General features: G+C 39.0%; 1 protein-coding gene across 18 annotated transcripts in view; it reads right to left on the minus strand.

The window, feature by feature from the left end:
* Positions 1 to 21444, minus strand: part of PTPRD (protein tyrosine phosphatase receptor type D) — a 2140456-nt gene that overhangs the window by 228160 nt on the left and 1890852 nt on the right. For 14 of the 18 annotated variants that reach the window (XM_061629619.1, XM_061629614.1, XM_061629634.1 and 11 more), the window contains 4 exons: positions 21133 to 21159; positions 18332 to 18449; positions 13424 to 14011; positions 12951 to 13051 (listed from right to left, as the gene is read on the minus strand). In XM_061629619.1, the coding sequence (XP_061485603.1) occupies positions 12951 to 13051; positions 13424 to 14011; positions 18332 to 18449; positions 21133 to 21159 (834 nt within the window). The remainder of the gene's footprint in view (positions 1 to 12950; positions 13052 to 13423; positions 14012 to 18331; positions 18450 to 21132; positions 21160 to 21444) is intronic. The other 4 variants (XM_061629675.1, XM_061629683.1, XM_061629678.1 and 1 more) reach the window with 4 other exon arrangements.

The raw sequence follows: 21444 nt of genomic DNA on the forward strand, positions 1-21444 counted from the left end.
AAGGGAGTTCAACAATGGCTGGAGGGCATTCTGCTCTTGTCTATCATATTGCTGATTGGTGCTCATTTTCTCTTAAAATATATTTTTTCCTCAGGTATAAAGACATAAATGCCTTAACTTTTCATTATAATGATGCTGTTCCAAATCCTTGATTAATTTGGTTGAGGTTTTCAGCATATTTTCCGGCTCTATGACAATATCCTTTTTGAGACAGTATGGCTATATCAAATGTGTCTGCACCATTTATTTATATAAAGAAATCACAATATTGTTTTCTTGTCCTAATGAACTCTGATATAGAATTTTTCTTTTTCACTCTGATCTCACACTGAGATTATGTTTTCATTAAGCCATGCTCAAGATTTCTTTTCTGGTTAGTCACTTCCGGTTTATACTTCAGCAGTGTATATGTGAACTATTTGCCTCTGTATGCATATCTTGACCTTCATCTGTCATTTTGTTGCCATTCATTCACTTTTGAGGGATTATTCACATTCTTGGATTTTCACCATTCCAAATAATTTGGGGTCATCTGCAAAGTTAGCTACCACACTGCTGACCCCTGACTTCTAATCATTTTTGAACAAATTAAGTATCATGGATCCCACTACAGAAATTTGAGGAACACAACTGCTTAATCCATCTGTTGTAAGAACTGTCAATTTTCCTAGTGGAGGCCACTTAAGTGATTCCTGAATGCTCATGTCCTAAAAGGGAGGGGGCAGGAATCCATGAATCTTTCAGTGGCGAGTGAGCAGCAGAGTAGATTGAGTCAAACACCCAGCATGGGAAAGAGAATCACAAGTTACCCAGTCCTGCACAAGGCCTTCAATCAGCTTGTGTGGGCTGGCAAGAAGTGGGAGTCCCAGAGAAGGCTGTCACTGCAATTCCAACATGGAAGCAATGACAAGTACACCTGAATGCATCACAAGGGACTGGTGATAAGCTGCTGGTCTATACTTAAGAACAGCTGGGAAGCAGATAGAGAAAATTAACTCTAAGCCACAGAGCCAGGGCTGGGCTTGGGGAGGAGGAGAGAGCCCCAGGGATGTATCCAATGAATCCATTAGTGCAATGACTTCTGCCTGTACAATAAGACTCCCTCTCTTCTCCCTGCCCCCCATATGCTCCAGAGGGTTGGAGGTACCCCCAGAATAGATTGGGGGAACATGGAGTGTAAAAGGGGAGAGTAAGTCCCATTGCACAGCAGAAGCCACTGTGCTAATAGGACAACTTCATTGGGTACAGCCCCCAGGTTCTTTAAATTTTAAAACCCTTGTTTAACATATCTGAGACTTCTGAGAGGTAGTGTTCAGGGCTGACCTTCTGGTTTGTGGTAACACAGAGACAGGCTTTTTTACTGGTGGTAGCAGTGTTGTGGTATGTTCTGCCTGATAAAATATCCCGTCTGCCCCAGATCTTAATCCCCCCCCCAAGTCACTCAAAATATCCTGCTACTTTTGTGGCATCATACAAATAGAAAGGGATGAATATGGTCCAACTGTAATGGTAATGCTAGGAAATTCAGCACTGACAGTTATGGATCTGTCCCTGATTTATATATTTGCTTAGCAGCCTTTTTAATTTCCTGGATTCCAATTTCTACAAGGCTTGATTTTTTTTATCAAGCTGACATAGAAAATTAAAAATTCCTGAAATATTTCAGCAACTTATTCAGAATGGATGGCAAGAAAATATTTGGGATAGAGGTAATTCCCATCAGACTCTTACTATATGACTATGGCTTTGACAGCAAGATTATTATGGAATACTGATAATGGAAGATTGGATATTGAAATTACTGGACTTAACAAGACTACTGAAGATGGAAGATGGAAAATGGAACTAATAGAGATAATAGAACAATGGCTATTGAAATTACTGAACCTAACAGATTCTGATGTGATGGATTAATTGAAATGTTTATTTTGACTATGGTTATGACAATAAGATTATCATAATTAGTAATGAGATGGATTAATCGATATGCTTATCTGGAAAAAAAAAATTGATAGATATATTTCTTAAAGAATTGAAATCTCTCTTTGACTTTTTGTGGAAAGAATAAAGTAATGTTTATGAGATTTGATGATTAAGTAAGATAACTACTGGAGGAAAGTGATTTTATAATATGACTTAAGAGACAGGATTGCTATATATTATAGACTTATAACTGATTTGATCTTTGACAAATGGGAAGTCAATATTTTACTCTTTATTTTTTTTTTCTTTTTTTCTTTTTGTTTGACTGTTTTTGATTTTGTTTTTTGTCTTTGAATGCTTTATGATTTTGTCTTGTATGTTTTATGAAAATTTGAATAAAAATTATTGAAAAAAAAAAAAAAAAAAAAGAAAATTAAAAATTCCTCATAGTTAATCTCTGAAATAGTCAAATGCCTTAGGAAGGGGCCCCAGACACCGAGTTTTCATTTTTATTTTTGAAAAAAAAAATCTCTAGCCCTCTAAGAAAGAACATTATGAAGCAGAATGTGCAGGGACCCTTCTAAATGTCTTATATGAAATGAGCAAGCCTCGCTGCTCTTGCTTGTCAGTGTTTCTAGCCAATGAGTAATGTCAGAGCTGTGACTGGTAAGTGAGTTGTTTGAACATCAGTCAATGTTTGAACTTTGACCCTGGGGTCCTAAAGAACTGCTGTTTTTTCCCTCCCCTATAGTGTACTTTTCCTGTTTCTGTCTTGAAAAGTCCACAGTTTGTCCTTTATTTATTACTAGCAACCAGAATGCATCTTTCCTGTGGTGGATTTGTCGTATTCCCTAGAACAGGGTTTGCTACCCTTTTTGGACCAGTGAGCACATTTCAAATTCTGAGGGAATGCTGTAGGAGGATGTTAAAGAATCCCCTCCCCAAATAACAAATGCAACTTTGTGAAGAGACTTAGGCATGTCTTCTGCTATGCAAAGCTGATGTCCAGGCACACATTAAGCATTCACAGTATAGTTTACGTACATGTGAGAACAGGATGCTGGACTAGGTGGGCTATTGGCCTGATCCAGCAGACTCTTCTTAGGCATACATATTTCAGCAGTAAATAACTTTGTATTTAATGGGGCTCACTCCCAGGTAAGTGGGTACAGGATGACCCCCCTAGGTTTTGGCATTGGGAAAACAGGGTTCTTATATCTTTAACAGCTGTATTGCCACAATCAGGACTTAGCTGACTACCCATGGAAAACATGAGATTGGGGGAGGTGGAGAAAAGCAGGGCTGAATGCACTCTCTAATTTTGTGCCATGCCATGCCCTTATGGCAGCCATCATCATCATTATCAGTTACCTGTTCTCCACCCAAAGGTCCCATGGCAGGTTACAACAATTTTAAAATACAACATTAAAAACAACAATCTAAAATCCCAAAATAGGGTGGATCTTATTATGTTTCAGGTGTCAAAGGCTAGGATAAAGAGGTGCATCTTCAGCATTTGCCTAAAACTGTACAACGAAGTCACTAGACACACCTTGGTGGGGATGAAGTTCCACAACTTGGGGGCCACCACAGAGAATGCCCTTGCCTGGGCCAGCCCCCGAGCTTCCAAGGGTGGCAGAACTACCAAAAGGGCCTGCTCTGCTGATGTCAACACCGAGAGAGAAGGAGGCGGTTTTTCATATATACAGTACCCAAGTCGTTTAGAGCTTTAAACATTTGCATGAGCACCTTAAATTGGTCTCGGAAACAAACTGGCAACCAATGCAGCTGTTTTAAAACAGAGGTTATATGAAATCTGCAGGGAACTCCACCAGTAATCTGGCTCCTAGTTGCTTCATTTTTTAGTTGTCTTCAAGGGAAGCCTCATGTAGAGCACATTGCAATAATCCAACCTGGAAGTTACCAGAGCATGGAGTACTGTGGCCAAGTCATCTCTGTCCAGAAGCAGGACGAAGCTGGCAAACTAGCCAGAGCTGGAAAAAGGCACTTCCAGACACTTAGGCCATCTGAGCCTCCAGTGACAATGTTGGATCTAGGAGTACCCCCCAGCTGTGAACCTGCTCCTTCCTTTGTGTTATATCACAACCCCACAGCAGTCTTTGAGACTGGCACCCTCAGCTCTTTTTCAAAATGCAAAATATGCCCCACAGCCCAAAAAGGCTAGGGACCCCTGTGTTAATAGATAATTTCCTGGTTTATATGCAATAGTTAACTTGTATAGATACAGCTGGAAAGCTTTTATTGATCCTGGGAGCAATCTCCCATACTGTTTTGCTTCTCAGCAACAGTTATCAGAGACTTGTGGTCACTTTTGGAAATAACTTGTCTTCCTTGGACACATGAAGCTTTTTACGATGACAGCTTCATTTTCTATCTGTACGTAATGATGTTCTCTCACTTTGATGGCTGTGGAAGACTAAATAGTGGTAGCCAACAGTTTGATGGTGCAAAGGTGCTTTCCTGACCTCCTGGGAACTTCTTACTGAGAGATAAAACCAAGGCTGTTGGTACAAACACAACAGCAGGATTGCTGGGTTGGCTCTTGCTACTATATTTGCACCACACTGCCCTCCCCACCACTTCACCCTTTCTGGTAAGCAACAGTAGCTCACTTGCTGGGAGGTGAGGCAAGTGTCTCCATTCCACCACACTATCCACTACCGGCCACTAGTCTTCAAGCAACAGTATATTTTTGAAATAGCATTATTCCAACTACTTTTTTGAGAGTGTTGTGCTATATGTTAAAAATGTATATCCCTGCACAGAAATACAGGAGGATGAGCTTGGTAGCTCCAATGAGAGGATCTGGATTAAAATAAAATAAATGTAGCAAGGAATAAATGGTGGTTGGAGTCTACAACTGATAACCCAATCAAGGAGAGGATGAGGACAAGACTTTTAAAAAGTAAATTGCCAGTGTTTTGAGGAGGCATGATGTAGTAGTAATGGGGAACTTCAATTACCCTGTTATCTGTTGAGAGACAAATTCTGCCAAACACGGCCCCTCCAAGAAATTCCTGATTTCTGTTAACTTTCTCCTACAGAAAGTGGAGGAAGCAACTAGAGGATTAGCTATCCTTGACTTGATTCTAACCAGTAGGGATCACTTGGTGGATGAAGTGACCACGCTATACTTGAGTTCTTGATTTTAAAGGAAGCAAAAGCTGTGAGTGGCCATACGCATACCCTGGATTTCAGGAAGGCCAATTTTAACAAACTCAAAACAATGGTAAGTAAGCTTCCGTGGCCAGTGACCTTAATGAGAAAAGGAGTTCAAGATGGGTGGGAGTTTCTAAAAAAGGAAATTCTAAAGGTACAATGGCAAACAATTCCATCAAAGCAAAAAGGGGGAAGGCAGCAGAAGAAGCCAATGTGGCTTCACAAACAGCTTAGATATGACCTGAAAACAAAAAGGACACATACAGGAAGGAAGGCCATACCACAAAGGAAGAGTAAAGACAGGTAGCACAGAATTGCAGGGATGGTGTCAGGAAGGCTAAAGCTGAGAATGAGCTGAAGTTAACAAGAGATGCCAAAAGCAACAAAAAAGTTTTCTTCAGGTACATCCATAGTAAAAGAGAGTGTGGTGGTACAGCTACTCAATGAGGATGACAAAATGATAACAGATGACAAAGAAAAGGCAGAAGTGCTCAATTCCTACTTTGGTTCAGTCTTCTCCCAAAAGAGGGTCTATGATCCTCCTGGGAAACATGAAGATGAAGGGGCAGGATTGCAGCTTGAAGTTGATAGACAAATGGTCAAGGAATACCTAATCACTTTAAATGAGTTCAAATCTCCAGGGCCCAATGAACTGCATCCTAGAGTATTGAAAGAACTGGTTTAAGAACTCTCAGAACCACTGTCCATTATCTTTGCAAAATTGTGAAGATTGGATGAAGTTCCAGATGACTGGAGGAGGGCAAATGTTGTCCCTATCTTCAAAAAGGGGAAAAGGACGAACCTGGGAACTACAGACTACTCAGCCTGACATCCCTGGGAAAATTCTAGAGCAGATTATAAAGTGGTCTGTCTGTAAGCACCTTGAAAATAATGCAGTGATTACTAGAAGCCAACATGGATTTATCAAAAACAAATCATGCCAGCCTATCTCATTTTTTGATTGGGTAACCTCCATCGTAGACTGTGGGAATACTGTGGACATAATATACCTCGAGTTCAGCAAAGCTTTTGACAAAGTGCCCTGTGATATTCTGATCAGCAGGCTAGCTAAATGTGGGCTGGATGGAACAACTATCAGGTGTATTCACAGTTGGCTACAGAATTGTACTCAAACAGTGCTTATCAATGGTTCCTTCTCAACTGGATGGAGGTAATGAGCAGGGTACCGCAGGCTCCATCCTGGATCCAGTGCTCTTCAACATTTTTATGAATTATTTGGATGAGGAAGTGCAAGAAATGCTTATCAAATTTACAAATGTTACAAAATTGGGAGGGATAGTCAATATCTTGTAAGACAGAAACAAAATTCAAAGGGATCCTGATGGGCTGGAGCACTGAGTTGAAAACAACAGAATGAAATTTAACAGGGATAAGTGCAAAGTTCTACATCTAGGAAAATGAAACCAAACACAGTTATAAGATGGAGGATACTTGGCTCAGCAATACTACATGGGAGAAGGATCTTGGGATTGTTGTTGATCACAAGCTGAATATGAGCAAACAGTGTGATGTGGCTGCAAAAAAGGTTTCATTAACAGAAGTATAGTTTCCAAATCTCGTGAAGTATTGGTTCCCCTCTATTCTGCACTGGTTAGTTCTCATCTGGACACCACATTTTAAGAAGAATGCAGACAAACTGGAATAAGTTCAGAGCAGGGCAACAAGGATGATCAGGGGACTGGAAAGAAAGCTCTATGCGGAAAGACTGAAAGAACTGGGCATGTTTAGCCTTGAGAAGAGAAGAGTGAAGGGAGATAACACCAGAGGAGGGCCAGGATCTTTTCTTGATCGTCCCAGAGTGCAGGACACCGAATAAGCCAGATTTTGAATGAACATCAGGAAAAACATTATGTTAAAGCAATACAATAATGGAACCAATGACCTAGGAAGGTGGTGGGCTCTCCAACACTGGAGGCATTCAAGAGGCAGTTGGACAGGCACCTGTTGGGTATGCTTTAATTTGGATTCCTGTGTTGAGCAGGGGGTTGGACTTAATGGTCATATAGGCCCCTTCCAATTCTACGATTTTATGATTTGCTGTGATTTGGGTCTAATGATTTCACTAAATGTGCTGAAGCCACTTCTGTTTGCATAGAGAGGGGGGCATATATTTTCCACACATTCAGCATCCATACAAAATAGTTCCAGCTGCCCAGGGAACCTGCAAGAGCAGCTTTTGAAGGAGACACAGTATGATGCAGATAGGGGAAATTGATGGCCTACCTATATACTACTGGAACTGTGGAATCTCTGGAACCCAGCAGTCTTTTATCAGAATAATTTAGTATAGAAGCTATTTTGATTAACTGCTTCTGCTTTTCAGACACTTTATCTAAATTTGTATTCCCTGTCCACTGTCCATTACTCTTCAGTTTGGCTTATACTGGGGGAACTGCCAGATTTGGGATAAATTTCCCCACAAAATTTATCATTCCTAAAACGTTTATAGTTCATCCTTATCTTTTGATGATGGCCATATTTGAGAATGATTTAGCACCAAAATGTTTCTTTCCTGTGGCCAAAAAAATCTTCCCTAGTGGACAGGGAAAGTTGTCCCCTTTTTAATATACTTGTTCATCTTCTTTGATATTGAGTTTCATCTTTCTTTTCTATTATTATTAATGAGTTAATCTATTGTATAGATCCTCTATCTTATTATTATATCCAAAGTAACGGTGCTCGTGATTAATTGTGCTCACCTCTAATCTGAGGTATTACAGTCCCCAGAGAACTACTCCCTCAAGCCCTCAATTTACTCCACCCATTCACTTATTCTCCCTTTTATTTAACTGCAGCTGTGGTGGCAGAGGCAGAGGGAGCAAATATATCCATCCTTCTATCACTTGCAAGAGGTTAGCAACAGCTCCAATAGCAAGGTAAGGAGAGATGATAGGAGGCTGTAGTGAAGATTATAGAGGGTCAGTGTGGTGTAATGGTTAGAGTGTCAGACTGGGACCTGGGAGACCAGGGTTCAAATATCCACTTGGCCATGAAGCTCACTGCGTGACCTTGGGCTAGTCACTGTCTGTCAGGTTAATCTACATCACTGGGTTGTTGTGAGGATAAAATCAGGAGGGGGAGAATCATGTTTGTATACCACCTCGAGCTCTTTGGAGGGAAGATGGGATATAAATGTAATTATAAAAAATAAAATAAAAAATGACAGCTGATAGCATAACTGAGAATTCTATGAAGACAAAAAGAAATATAACTATGTTTGGAAATATCCAAAATATTTTCCTGGATTTTAGGAAAATAGCTTGGTTAGCTGTACCAATTCTAGACTGGACACTGGAGGGAGGGGAGGAGAAGAGGGGGACTTCCCATCCCTGATTTGAAAACTGTTCTAAGACTATCTATTTTTTATTTAGTGGCTAGTTTACCTCAAAGAAATCTTGATATTGTTCCCCAACAAAATTGTCCTTTGGCCAATCTATCAGATATGTTTATGTTTCACATTTAGGTTTTTATATGTTTTCAAGCCATGAATTTGCACACATTCCCTGTGAACACTGCACATTTTATCAGCTGAATATGTTATTTCACTTTCATTTCCAGCTCTCATATACTTAAACTATAATTAGTTCCACATTGTAAGCATGTAGCTTTATATTTTTACTCTCATTACAATGTGGGTTTCTAATTTAATCTGTTTAGGTGAACATCCAAAAAATCTGTGCCTATTTTATAATTTATAATTTGTAATACACACATTATATTCAGTTTCTTCAAACACTGCACTCACCTAGATTTCTCACCTATAGCAATTTCCACTATTTTCTTGGTGCATCTCACTTAGGCTGTACACACAATTTCTTCCTCTTGAACTCTCTCCTTATTATACCAACTAGGAAAATATTTTCTCACTTGAACAAATTGCAGTGTTTCTATGCAGAATTCAACAATAACCCATACTGGACATAGCGACACCTTGTACATCTCCCACACTGTTTCCTGGTTCCATTTTGCAATTGTCTATAGACTTTCCTTCTTCCTTGGCTGGCTCCTTGTTTTTTGTTTACTGTCCTTTCTGCATTCTAGTCAATCTAAGATAAGATAAAGCAACTCTGTCTCCCTGTTTTATTTTTAGCCTGGTGCAGATGCTCTCAGTTGCCTAGCTTGTCTTGATTGCTTTGTCTAAATTGGGATCTATGTCCCGCAAAAGGCTCCCACGCCTTAGCTTTGGATCACATCAAATGTTTTATTTCACTGCCCTTAGTTGCAGCTCAGGATCATCAGCTTCAATTCTGTTAAGAATTCTTAAACTTTCTGTCCCAGTTCTCCTGGGAATTTATCTCTGTCAAATATTTCACTTTTCTTTGGAATAAAAACTTCTTAAAATGTCAACTGTGTCACAGGTCATAGATTGGTTTACAGAGCAATCCAGCTTGCTGGAGGCTGACAGAAGCAAAGCCAGTGGAGGTGGAGTTAGCAAAAGGGGATGCCAGATCCAGCTGCCACACAGAGGCTTTATGGAAGGGAGAACGCTGGCTGTGCTGGCAGGGCACAATGGAAGGAAACAAAACACATGTTTCCTTCTGCCACTCCTTTTCCCAGAGTACCAACTGCCGCAACGGAAGGCCACAGGAGGGAGCCTAATGGGACCTGGATATCAGGTAAGTTCCCCCCTCAGCCCCTCTTCCAACAAGCCCTTGGAATGCCCCTTTTGCAGGCCTTCTGTCAGTTCCCCTTCCACTGGGCTGGGCTTCTCCAGCAGGGTGAAGGACTTATGCCGGCATGGCCTGGTATAACCTGGCTGAGCTGGGACCCAGCTGGCTTAGCTGGAGGTCCGCCATATCCAACTCCCCTCAGCCCAACGTAAAGTTGGATAGTGCCCTTAGTTGCATGCTACTGCTTTTGATTCAACAATACTCAGGAATATAGCAATGTTCTGTTTATCTTTTGGTGTCTATAAGTATATGCTACAACTATGTTTGAATCTTTTTCAAGATTCTGCAGTATTACATAAAAACTTTAGTAATTTGGAGACCTTCAAATTATCATTCCTTGCAACTTTATCAGTTCTTCACACTTATCTTTCTTTGAACCAAACTTCCCTGGCATCCCATTCATAGTTATATTATGTTCTGCTGAACACTGATTGCCTAAAGTGGAGGTGGGTTTTGAATTAAACTGGTTTTTTTACAAATACACAGTAATGGCCTGCTGAAAACTAGCTTAGCTTTTATCAAGCTCTACTGGCTAGAACCAGTTAGTCAGTTTGCTTCTCCTTCATGACATTTTGAAAAGAAACTCAAGGTAGAATGGTAGCTGCGGCTCTTAAGCTGCCAGGTGCCAGTTGCCAGGACAAGCATCCATTGACACTGGCAGAGATGTATATGAATGAATATAAGTTTTATGTAATTTTTCCTTAACAGGAATATTTGCACACAATATATTTGTTATCATTTATAGTTATAGTGGTAGTGGGACCAGCTGTTAGTTGTGCTCTTGTTCTCTGTGTTCTTCCCACTCCATTCCACCCCACCCCATTCCCAGTCTTCCTGCATCCTCCTGTCCTCCTACCTCTTGCTTTCTCCACCTTCAAGGACAAGCATTTGTTAACCATTTGGAATGTGGCTCCTTTTGTGAGTAGGCAGCTTGGCTGGCTGACTTCCGCTCTTCTGTATTCACTCTGAGCTCCTTCCCTTTTCTCCACACATGATAAGATACATCTTCAGTCTGTCCCCCCCCCCAATTTTGGAATTTTGACCCCCTATGCAGGGGGAACCTTCGGCCCACAGGATAAATTAGTCTGGCTTGGGTCCCAGTTTGGCCTGTGAGGCTGTTTTCCCCAAACCACATCATCGTATCATATGTGACGTCAGGTGTGTTGCAGGTGGAGAGACGGCTGGATTGGCTGCAGAACTGAGTTCCCTGTGGGGAACTTGGTATTGCAGCACATCCCTGAAGAAAGTAAGGCTAAGAAACTACAAATTTCATATTTTCCTAAATATGTACACATTTTTACACTTATATTTCCCTGAGCACACAGAGGCCTACCTATTGTAGGGGCTATTTTGGTTACAAAGTTGTTGGCATACTTTGCCTGAGTTAGAGGGTGTGATCACTAGGACCTCACTTTTTGGGTCACAGATTTATACTTATCATCATCTGGTAATTTAGTTTTTTATTTTGAACTGAAAATAGTTGTTTCATACATTCTTTTAATCTTAACTGGAATGTAATTTTGCAAGTACAATGACTAATTTTAATAAATATCCTGAATTTAAGTCCAAAAAATAACTAAGCCCCATATAATAACTGTCCATTTGAAAACTCTAGATGTTGGACAGGGAATCTGACTTTAAGGATATCTGCCAGACATGTATGTAACTTGAAAATATATATTCCTGGAAATACGTATGTAAAATAAATTATCTGACATGGACTTTAAATTGATTCAACAATAGCCCTGTTAGAATATCTTGAGAATTCAGTTAAGCAAAACAATCAGTTAAGCAAAACTGTGTGGGAATATCATATTCACTGTTCATATCTTAACTAAAAAAAAATTAGGAACAAAGCAAGCTTCTTTTAAAGGAGCAGTAATCGTCACTGCAATCACATTAATCTGGAAGCAAGTCCTACTGAAGTCAGTGGATATACTTTTTAGAAGAAATGCTTAGGTTTGAGCTGCTTGGCATTTAATGCTAATGTAGAAATGTACACGTAAGAGACATTGGAATGCACAAAAATTGAAGAAAAAATGAATACCCATTGACAAGGCGGGTGCCAAAGGATGGCCAGTCGGGCCCTGATGCCCCTGCTGCCATCTCGGTTGATGGCAGGGATGCACACATGTAGCATGCATGCTTCAGCCCCTTAGGGAAACCTTGGCCACCATCTTGGTTAATGGCAGCCACAAAAGACAGGAGAGACTAGCAGGTGGACCGAGCAAATGGGCATGCAGCTTGCAAGCTCCCTCTCTGCGATCTGCAGCAGGGTCGTGGAAGGGGAGTGCTACTCTCCCACCTTGGTTGATATCAGGCAAGTTAGGTAGGTGGGGCGTGCATGCATGCTTGTGTGCACTGCTGCCCGGGTCAGGTTGGTGCTCAAGGGCCCCGGAATGCCTGGTGCCGGCCCTGTCCATTGCTGTTGAATAAAATTAAACTGTGTGACAATGTAGAACCTATTGAATAAGTATTTGTTAATTTTATTGTTTTGTAAACTTCTAAGAACTTATGAAAAATAAAGAAAAAAGGAAGGTTAGTTTGGATTGTTGATGCAATCAAATATAACAATAAGTGGAATGAATTCACAAGAAAGGTTCACCACCAGACAATGTCAAGGGAGAATAAAAATGTATAGGATTGTATAAAATCCACCCTGATTCTGAAGAGCAAAAGGTATGAAATTTATATTTTGCCTCCAGTGTCTTTAAGGAGAGTAATAAAACAAGGAAAATGCATAAAATTAATATTTAAAGGTTTAGAATTCTCCTCATATATGCTTCCCCCATGAATGAAATACATTCAGTTATTTATAATATTCTAAAGAGCAGAAACAAAGAAGAGAAATTATATTTTTTCCATTTCTGTTTAATCTAACATTAGTAGCACTGAAATATAAAAGAAGAAGGGTTGAGGTCATCTGTAATATCTAATATCAGTTAAAACTCTGAAAGGCTGCTACCATGCTAGTATGAAGGTAGAATGTTCAGAAGACCTAACTAAATAGACATTTTCAGCATTTCTAAGTAAGCTTTAAAAGAACAGGAAGGTTTTAAAAAGAAAAAAATCCTCTGATCAGTCAACTACTTAATCAGAATACTCCTCCATCACAGGTTTTATCCTTCAGGTCTTACAAATTACAAAACAACTTACTTTGAAAGGCAGAGCAGAGTTGTAATTCTCTGGTATCTCCCAAGAGAGCAATACTGATGTCTTCATCACTGCTTTGACATGAAAATTTTTTGCAAACACTGCTGGAAAAGGAAAAGTCATGTATTTAAAGTACATCTTGACCTCTGAACCCTAACCCACTTCCATCACTAAACATACTCAACAATTATCCTACCTGTTTTTAAAAACCATATCCCATTATCACAAATGACCACTCAGAATGTTCTATTTTTCTTACCTGCAATTATTATGTAGATGTGAGCCAGACTTGCCTGATATGGGTTAACTGAATTCTAATGAATCCAAAACAGATGAAGTTTTACATACTTTACCTCTGGTGTTAGTTGAAACTATTTATACGATGGTTTGGTCAGTTTTAATAACAGCTTCAAAAATATCGATATCCAAAGACTGAAATTCCTTTCAAAGACCAGCCATAAGCAGACAAATCCTACCTTGATCCACAGGTAGTGTCCTGAATTGGACACTAGGACTATAAGGACCGGGCCCTTTGCCTGTGTGTGCACGTATTTTTACATCGTATGTGGTATCTGGTTTTAAGGCTGTAAGTGTCATAGTAATATCAGCAGGAACAACAGGGACCTCTGTTTGGTGATGTGCCTCGTTGATGTCCCTGTACTGCAGAGTGTATTTGGTGATAATACCATTTCTTTCTGATAGGATGGGTGGTTGCCAAGTTAGCTGGATTGAAGTCGAGGTGGCACTTTCCGAATGTAGGTTTTGAGGGAATCCACTTGGTAGATCTTCTGGAATCGAAATTTCTTTTACCATCTCCTCCCCAAAGCCCACTTTATTTCTAGCTGAAAGCCTGAAGATATATGAAGTCCCTTTGTGAATATCTGTAGCTGTGTAGTGGTCATCTTTATCGGTAAAATCCCGTGTCGTAAATGCATCCATGTCTTTGCGGCCAAATCTCAGGCGGTACCCCTGCAGAGGGCCATATGTGTCGACAGGTGGGTGCCACTGAATTAGAGCTGTACCCATTTGTGTGTGGCTAATTACAAGCCGAGGTTTTCCTGGAACTGCAACACAATATTATTTTAGCATGTAATGCAGCTGAATTAATCCTTTCTAACATTGTACTTTATGTATCTTTAAAAGTTACTTATGTGGCAGATACACTGTTTTTCCCCATTCATCAAATATTCATTCAGACAGTACAACAAGCTTGGGCACTTGATTTTGTCTCTCTTTTCCCCACCTCATTCCCTATTTCTAACTACAGGGGGTGGGAAGATAAGCAGAATTTCCATTGCCATGAAGCCTAGCAACATACAAATGTGGTATAGTTTTTGCATATATGAACATTAATGCAAACAAACTAAAAACAACCCTGAGAATTGATTCAAGTGTTAAGAAGGAATGTAGCTCAGTCACACATGCTTTGCATGCAAAAGGTCCCAGATTCAAACCCAGAATCTCCAGGTAGGAAAAGATCCCTGTCTGAAACCTTGGAGAGATGCTGCCTTGGTATAAGATTTTACTTGGTATAAGGTAGTTTCCTATATAACTATGATCTATTCAGATGGCAAATTTGCCCATATCAGATGCCATGATCTCCATCTAATAAATTATGGTTTATTGGACCAGATCTGAGATCCTAGTTTAAAGGGAGATCTTAAACCAGTTTCTTGATTCAAAAATTATGGAAGACAGAGATTTAAGAAACCAGGATATCTTCACCAAACGTATGTGCATGAGGGAGAGGAGAAGGGAGGGGCAATGAGGGAGTGTGCCACACAGCTCATTCCTGGTCTTACAAAGTATAGGTTCTCAGACATCTGAACAAGGCCATTATAACCTTATGTGCAAGCTTGTCACATCATTGACAGAGACAGTATATACATAGATATAGATATATACACATATACTGCAGAATAAAATGGTAAAGCTTTTTCTGGTCTATATCACTTCAGGCTGCAGGTAGGTGAGGGGTTCACATGAACAAGCACTCACCCATCTAAACAACCAAAGAAAAACTCAGCTACTTGCACATGCAAAACAAATGTATATGTAGGAAGGTTTTAGTCTGTACTTCAGACATATATGGAGAGCCAGTCAGACATGCAACTGTTCACTTGAACACAAAAATGGAATACTTTGAAATGACTAGGATTTCATATTATGGTCTGGTCTGCACATAATGTTAAACCATTGTTTATATAAACCTTAAAAGTTTATAAACCATGGTTTAGCATTATGAGTAAACCCAACCCAGTGCCTTAATTATAATTTATTAACTAAGAGTTTATAACTAGGGAAAATAAACCATGGGTTGTTGGCTTACAGGCCTTAACTATGGTTCAGCATTATTGTGTGATGCTGACTAGTGTAAAGCTTCTATCTGTGATAAGGTACACAAGTTTCAACATATGGGTACTGAAAACAGAACTGTAAGAGTTTGTCCTGAGCAACTTACATCTAATGAACTCAGCTCTCACTCAGAACCAAGTTATACACTCTTCAGAGAGGTCATATAGTCCATGCAAAGGCAATGATCTTCACTGATACATGTAGTATATATAACTTAAGACTTCCATTCTAGGTTCTTTGGGGTAAGGCTTGTCTGAAATGCCCCCACTCTCAGGGGGCCATTTGTCTTCCATAAAAAGATAAGGGTGAGATTTTGTGTGCAGAATTTCTTAAATGGGGGGTGTTGCCTGATAGATATGAGGAGGTAAAAGGGAGCCACTGCTTCAAGTGGCAGCATAACTGCAATAAAGCAAAAGCACCTCAGTGGCATTTCTCCTTGAGGATGGCCCAATGGAAACAACACTAGGCCATAGGCCCTTTCTTTCCTTTTCTCTGTTATAACAACTGTTCTTTCAACAGTTAAAATAAAAAATAACTAGACCCTCTTTTGTCTCATATCTATCAACTAACTGTCCCCCCTGTTTTTAGAAATGTTGCCCAGACTCTGAAGATCATAAGAATATTCAGAGGCTGTTGTCCCCAACCCTCAAGTCCTACAGAAATTTGAACTATTTCTGAACAATTTAATTGCACCTGAGATCAACATATAGACAAAAAAAGAGAAGAAATGCTAAAGCACACAGAGAGTAAAGGAGGATGTAACCAGGAGAACAGGTGAAAACAGAAAGAAATGAAGAACAGAGAAAGCGCTTTGTGATACTGAGGTGATAAACCTAAAACTAAGAGTGAAGCAAAGGAATTGTACTTTTTGAGACATAGATTATTATATATTGTTATTAATTCTACAAACTGGAAGACTAACTGGAAGATTGAATGAGGTAATATATTTTGGGTTTAATGCCAAGACCTCTAAATTGAGTTTTCCTTCCCCCTTCAGCTCCTTGTGCTTAGGGATGGACACATCTGTCAGTTTCGGTTTCTTTCAGATCCTCATTTTTCCAGTCTTAAGTTCAGTTCTCCACATTTCCCACATCAGTGTGTAATTTTTTTAAAGTCCTCATAAAAGTTCATCAGCATTTTAGTGCAAATGTCTCCAAATATACACACTTCTATGTGCAATCTTGCCTAACATACACATTTTTGCAAATCAATTTCTCCCAATATAATGCATTTTGTATGTTATTTTTGAGAACCAGTGTGGTGTAGTGGTTAGAGTGTTGGACAACGACCTGGGAGACCAGGGTTCAAATCCCCACACAGCAATGAAGTTCACTGGGTGACCTTGGGCCAGTCACTGCCTCTCAGCCTCAGAGGAAGGCAATGGTAAACCTCCTTTGAATACCGCTTACCATTAAAACCCTATTCATAGGGTCGCCATAAGTCGGAATCGACTTGAAGGCAGTAAATTTACATGTTTATGTTATTCTCACCAATATATGTATTATTATGTATACTTTACCACAGTATATGCTTTTTTTGTGCACATTACCTGGGTTGAGAACTGAATTGCATTGCAAAATTCATAGAACTGCAAATTTTGAAGGATGGCTATGTTCCAAGTCACATATTGTTTTGGAAAGTGTGAATCTAATTTCTCCTTCATTCTTATTTGTGCTCCCCTGCTCCACAGTATTGGGGACTCTCCTAATGTCATGGGAGGTTTTGTAAGGCCTGGATCCAAGTCCCTTAAACAAACAGAAGGGGCCCATCTGACACAGGCAAAGAGGCTCCACTGAACCAAAGCCCTGCTTCCTCCCCTCTCTATTTAAATGCAACCATTGATTACAGTTAAAAATGTGTGTAAGGGGAGCTACTATGAGTCTTAGCCATTACCACCACCAATAATGGATACTGTTGTCTTATAGCTTTTTTCCACCTGTGCTTCGCTGTTAACATCTCACCCTTGTGCAAACAAAATCCTAAGCATTTTATATGTTTTCTCTTTTCCTCCCAACGTATGAAGAATATCTCTGATTAGTTTTGACTATTCCCCACTGCTGCTTGAGAGCCAGCTACAGAGCTGAGAAAAGACTATAGATGTATATTTTAGGCCATATTTTTCATTGTGTTATAACTATCAATGAAACCAATGGAGCATAAGCAAAAGCAGGGAAGTCCACAGAAACAGAATAATAACTCCTTCAGATTTCTAGGAGGAGAGGTTGCTGGAAGCTGTCACTAATTTATTTATGCTGTAAATTGCTTTTACTCTTGTGGCAGCCCTCTTGTTTAAGACTCTTCCCCCGCCCCCCCAAAAAACCCACCCTTGATCAATTTTGTCTATAAAAAAGAGGTAAGACTTACTATTATTTCTCTGTGGCAGAAATAATAAATTGAAGATGACTGCATGTATTATAAATCACTTGCTAAAATGAAATGAGCAGATTAGAAAATTCAGTCTAATATCCTGTCTATTATAGTGGCCAGAATCCAGCAATAGGTCACAACTGATCAGGTAATGCTTCTGCACAGGCACTACTGAAATTGATGGGAGTTGTACAACAGTACAGCAATTGGGTTTTTAATTATTACTTTTGGAAGTAGTCTCACATTTTTGGAAAGCAAGATACAAATATTTTAATACAGTTAATTAATATTCATTACAGGAAGTAATTATTTACTTATCATTGCTATAAATTACAATGTCTTCTTAATGTCTATGAACACAATCTAAACATTTAAAACAAACATATTCTCCTGCAGAAGTATACAACATTTTCTCTCCCTCCTTTTTGTCTGTCTGTTCATTCAAACAGGTACACTCTCAATTTTTATTTTGTGTCTGGTCACTATTTTTATCTACCTGGTAAAATACCTGGTTTATCTGGGTTCTTAATATTTCATACATTTTATATATTTAGGCCTACCGTATCCATATACAAGAACATTTTGAGTTTCATTTCAGAAATCATGAAAGCACACACTGTTAGTTAAAAGGAACAGAAAGAAATCTCCACATATATATTTACCTGCACCAGTAGTAGACACGAGTCTGGGCTTGCTCCGTGCTCCATCTCCTTTGGTTGTATAGGCCGTCACAGTTAGAGAGTATGTTGTCTCAGGCTGTAATCCAGCTATTATCATTTCCTACAAAGTAACAAAAACAGTATGTGTGTTAAAATATATGTACTTCTAAACCAGGAAAGCATCACATTGTCATTAGTTGCATCATATAACATTCAGTGCATATAGTTTTCGTGCTTCCTGCAATGATGGCAAGCTTTTGGGAGGACCAGAAGATGACCTTAGTGGATGAGGCTTTGCAATGCACTGTATTTCACTTATTTCAGCAATAAGCATGAAGGCATTTCTGAGCAGCATGCCCCTAGTGGTTTTGTCAAGCATAAGGCAAAATGTAAGTGCTGTTAACTATACTAATGAGGGGAAGGGAGGAATATTCCTGAAATGCATTTTTATGTTGTCTTATTCCTATTGTAGAATGAGTCCAGATGAGGTAGAGAATGAGAAGTAGTTTGACCTAGGCATTTACTAGCCATTATTAACAGAGTGATGGAATCACTGCCTGCATATCTGAGAACCCCGTGGGCATTCCAACTTCTAAAGCTGTTTTATGTAATATATGAAGACTGCATTCCTATGCGCAGTTCCCAGAAGCAAGCCCCATTGCTTTTGAGTAAACATGAATAGGATTGGACTGCACTGTTGTAATCCAATGTGCATTTATTTGAGATTAAGGCTGCAATCCAATAACACTTACCTGGGAGTAAGTCCCATTGAACACAATGGACCTTATTTCCGAGTAGACCTGTACTGGATTGCAGCCTAAGTCCTATTGAAATCAGAGGCATTCACTTCTGACAAAAGATGCTTAGGTTCAGCCTGTAAAGTAAGTACTATGCACACTTATTCCAGTGTAAACCCAACTGAATGTAATGGGATTTATTTAAGTAAACAATGCACAGGATTGTGTTTCAGAAAGCTTTTTCTTTTAATAATGAAAAATTAAAAAGATGCATTTTTATTAAAGTATTGTTTGTAAAATGATGTTCAGTATTTGACTAATTTGTTCTTCAAAATATGAAAGAGCCATTAAACATAATTTGAAAATTTGGTTTCAAGGAAACAGAAGCTGGAAATGCATTTAGTGTTGAATACATTTTTAAAAATTATAAACAAAAGGGGTGAATTACTGATGAGAGTAATGAGAAAACAGTGAACAGAAGTGAGAATTAATGATGATTAATTTACAGAGTGGGTATCAAGAGTAGGATCCAGCCAAAATTAAGCCTTTTAAGTCCTACAATAGTGTATGTGCTTAACGCACTCCTGCCAAAAAAATGGGACATAATTTGTAACATAAAATAGCATGTTCTTAGTTCTTCCTTAGTTGAAACAGATCCGCACTTGTTGCAATGCAGATAAAAATGATAAATGTAGGTTGCAAACGGGGCGGGGGGATGGCAAGGTTTGCAACTGGATTTATTATTAACATAACAGCTATAAAATGAGTGGCTCAATCCACCCACACATCAATAGGTCTCTGGTTTTCCCCCAGGCCCACCTATGACAGATAGCACCACAAATAGCATAATTGGCCATTAGGAGAAAGGGAGGCCATTTCACATCCATTCTTCATAAAACATCCATCAGCAAAGGGATGGGAGATATGGGAGGCACACACAGGACTCCTTTTCTTATTTAAAGTCAGTTGTGTTGCCTCTCTGTACAAAGGAGTGAAAATTGAGATTTGTTGAGCCTTATGGCAATCTTCCATATGTGGGCATTGTGCCTGTCCTGAAAGAAGATTGGTTGCTCAAGGTATGAAAACTGTACATGTAATATGTAGACTCTGAACTATAAATGGAACAAATCCAGTAAGATAAGGATAACTACTAGTAGTAGTAATGGATAATAAAATGGGTTCAATAATATATTTGAAAAATTCAATCCAAGCTCTTCAGATATGGACATTCTGTCATAACCCTATCAAGCACATGGATTTAATCCAATGAAAATGTATACACAAAACATTTTTCCAGTGAAATGCTTTTTAAATATGTTAACTTAAAAGATTAAACTTGGTAAACTTGGATCTGAACAAATATTAAATTATCCATGAGAAACAATGTATGCAGAGATTCACCACGAGCTGACTGACAACATTTCATCAAATGGAGGGTGGCAACAGGAATGTAAATGATTCACCCTCAGTTTCTGGGGTTTCAGTTACAAGTGGAAGAGACAGTATGGGCAGGGTTAAAAGTACAATTAAAAGAGTATCTTTTTAAATGGTGGTGATGAAATTTTAATTAATAATGATGAAAGTGATAGTCTAGTCTGCAACAAAGTTGTTTAAACATCACTGGCATTCAGCCAGTACCAATGTATATTTTCACAAATATACATTTAATATGGTGTCTCATTAACTGAAATGGGTACCATGTTAGCATCTAAAAGAAATAACTTGTTTTACAAGAAATCCAGGATGTATTGGGGCCTGAAGGTGCTGAGTTTAGAAATGATTAAACGTTATGCATTTTTTTTTAAAAAAAAGTTTGGATGCACTGCAAGCTAAAGTTAGTGACACTCATGTAACTGACAAATAAGCAAATTCAGCACCCTTAGAGAAATCCAGCAATACGCCAAACCAAAAGAAAAAAATAGGACAGAAAAATCCAAATGCCATAGGTGATGAAATCAGGTGTTAATTCATGCATATGTGCAAACAACCAAATGTTTGAAAAATAAAGGTTAAAGGAGAGAAAAAAGCCACCACATATTTTTGATTGGCCAGTCAGTTTTTACTCACATGTTCAGTAGTATCATCATATTCCCACTGATTGAGAGTAAAGAATGTTGGAAAGAAGAACAGAAGAAATAAGGAGATATTTGTAGCCTGGTTAAGGCAACTTTATCACGAGGAAAAATGATAAAAAAATAGCTTGCAAAAATCAGTCTAAATTTGGAAAGCCAGCTCCTAAAAAACTCAATATAAATGTGCAATTCCACATTGTAGCCAAAATAGTAAATAAATAACAGACTTCCTTTCTATTAGGAAAGTAGAGATCCCAGCCTGGAGTGTTATTATTTCATAGTAATGTTTCATGACTGCATTAATTTG

The sequence above is a fragment of the Rhineura floridana genome, chromosome 1 (assembly GCF_030035675.1).
Source record: "Rhineura floridana isolate rRhiFlo1 chromosome 1, rRhiFlo1.hap2, whole genome shotgun sequence".
In the NCBI taxonomy this organism is placed as follows: domain Eukaryota; kingdom Metazoa; phylum Chordata; class Lepidosauria; order Squamata; family Rhineuridae; genus Rhineura; species Rhineura floridana.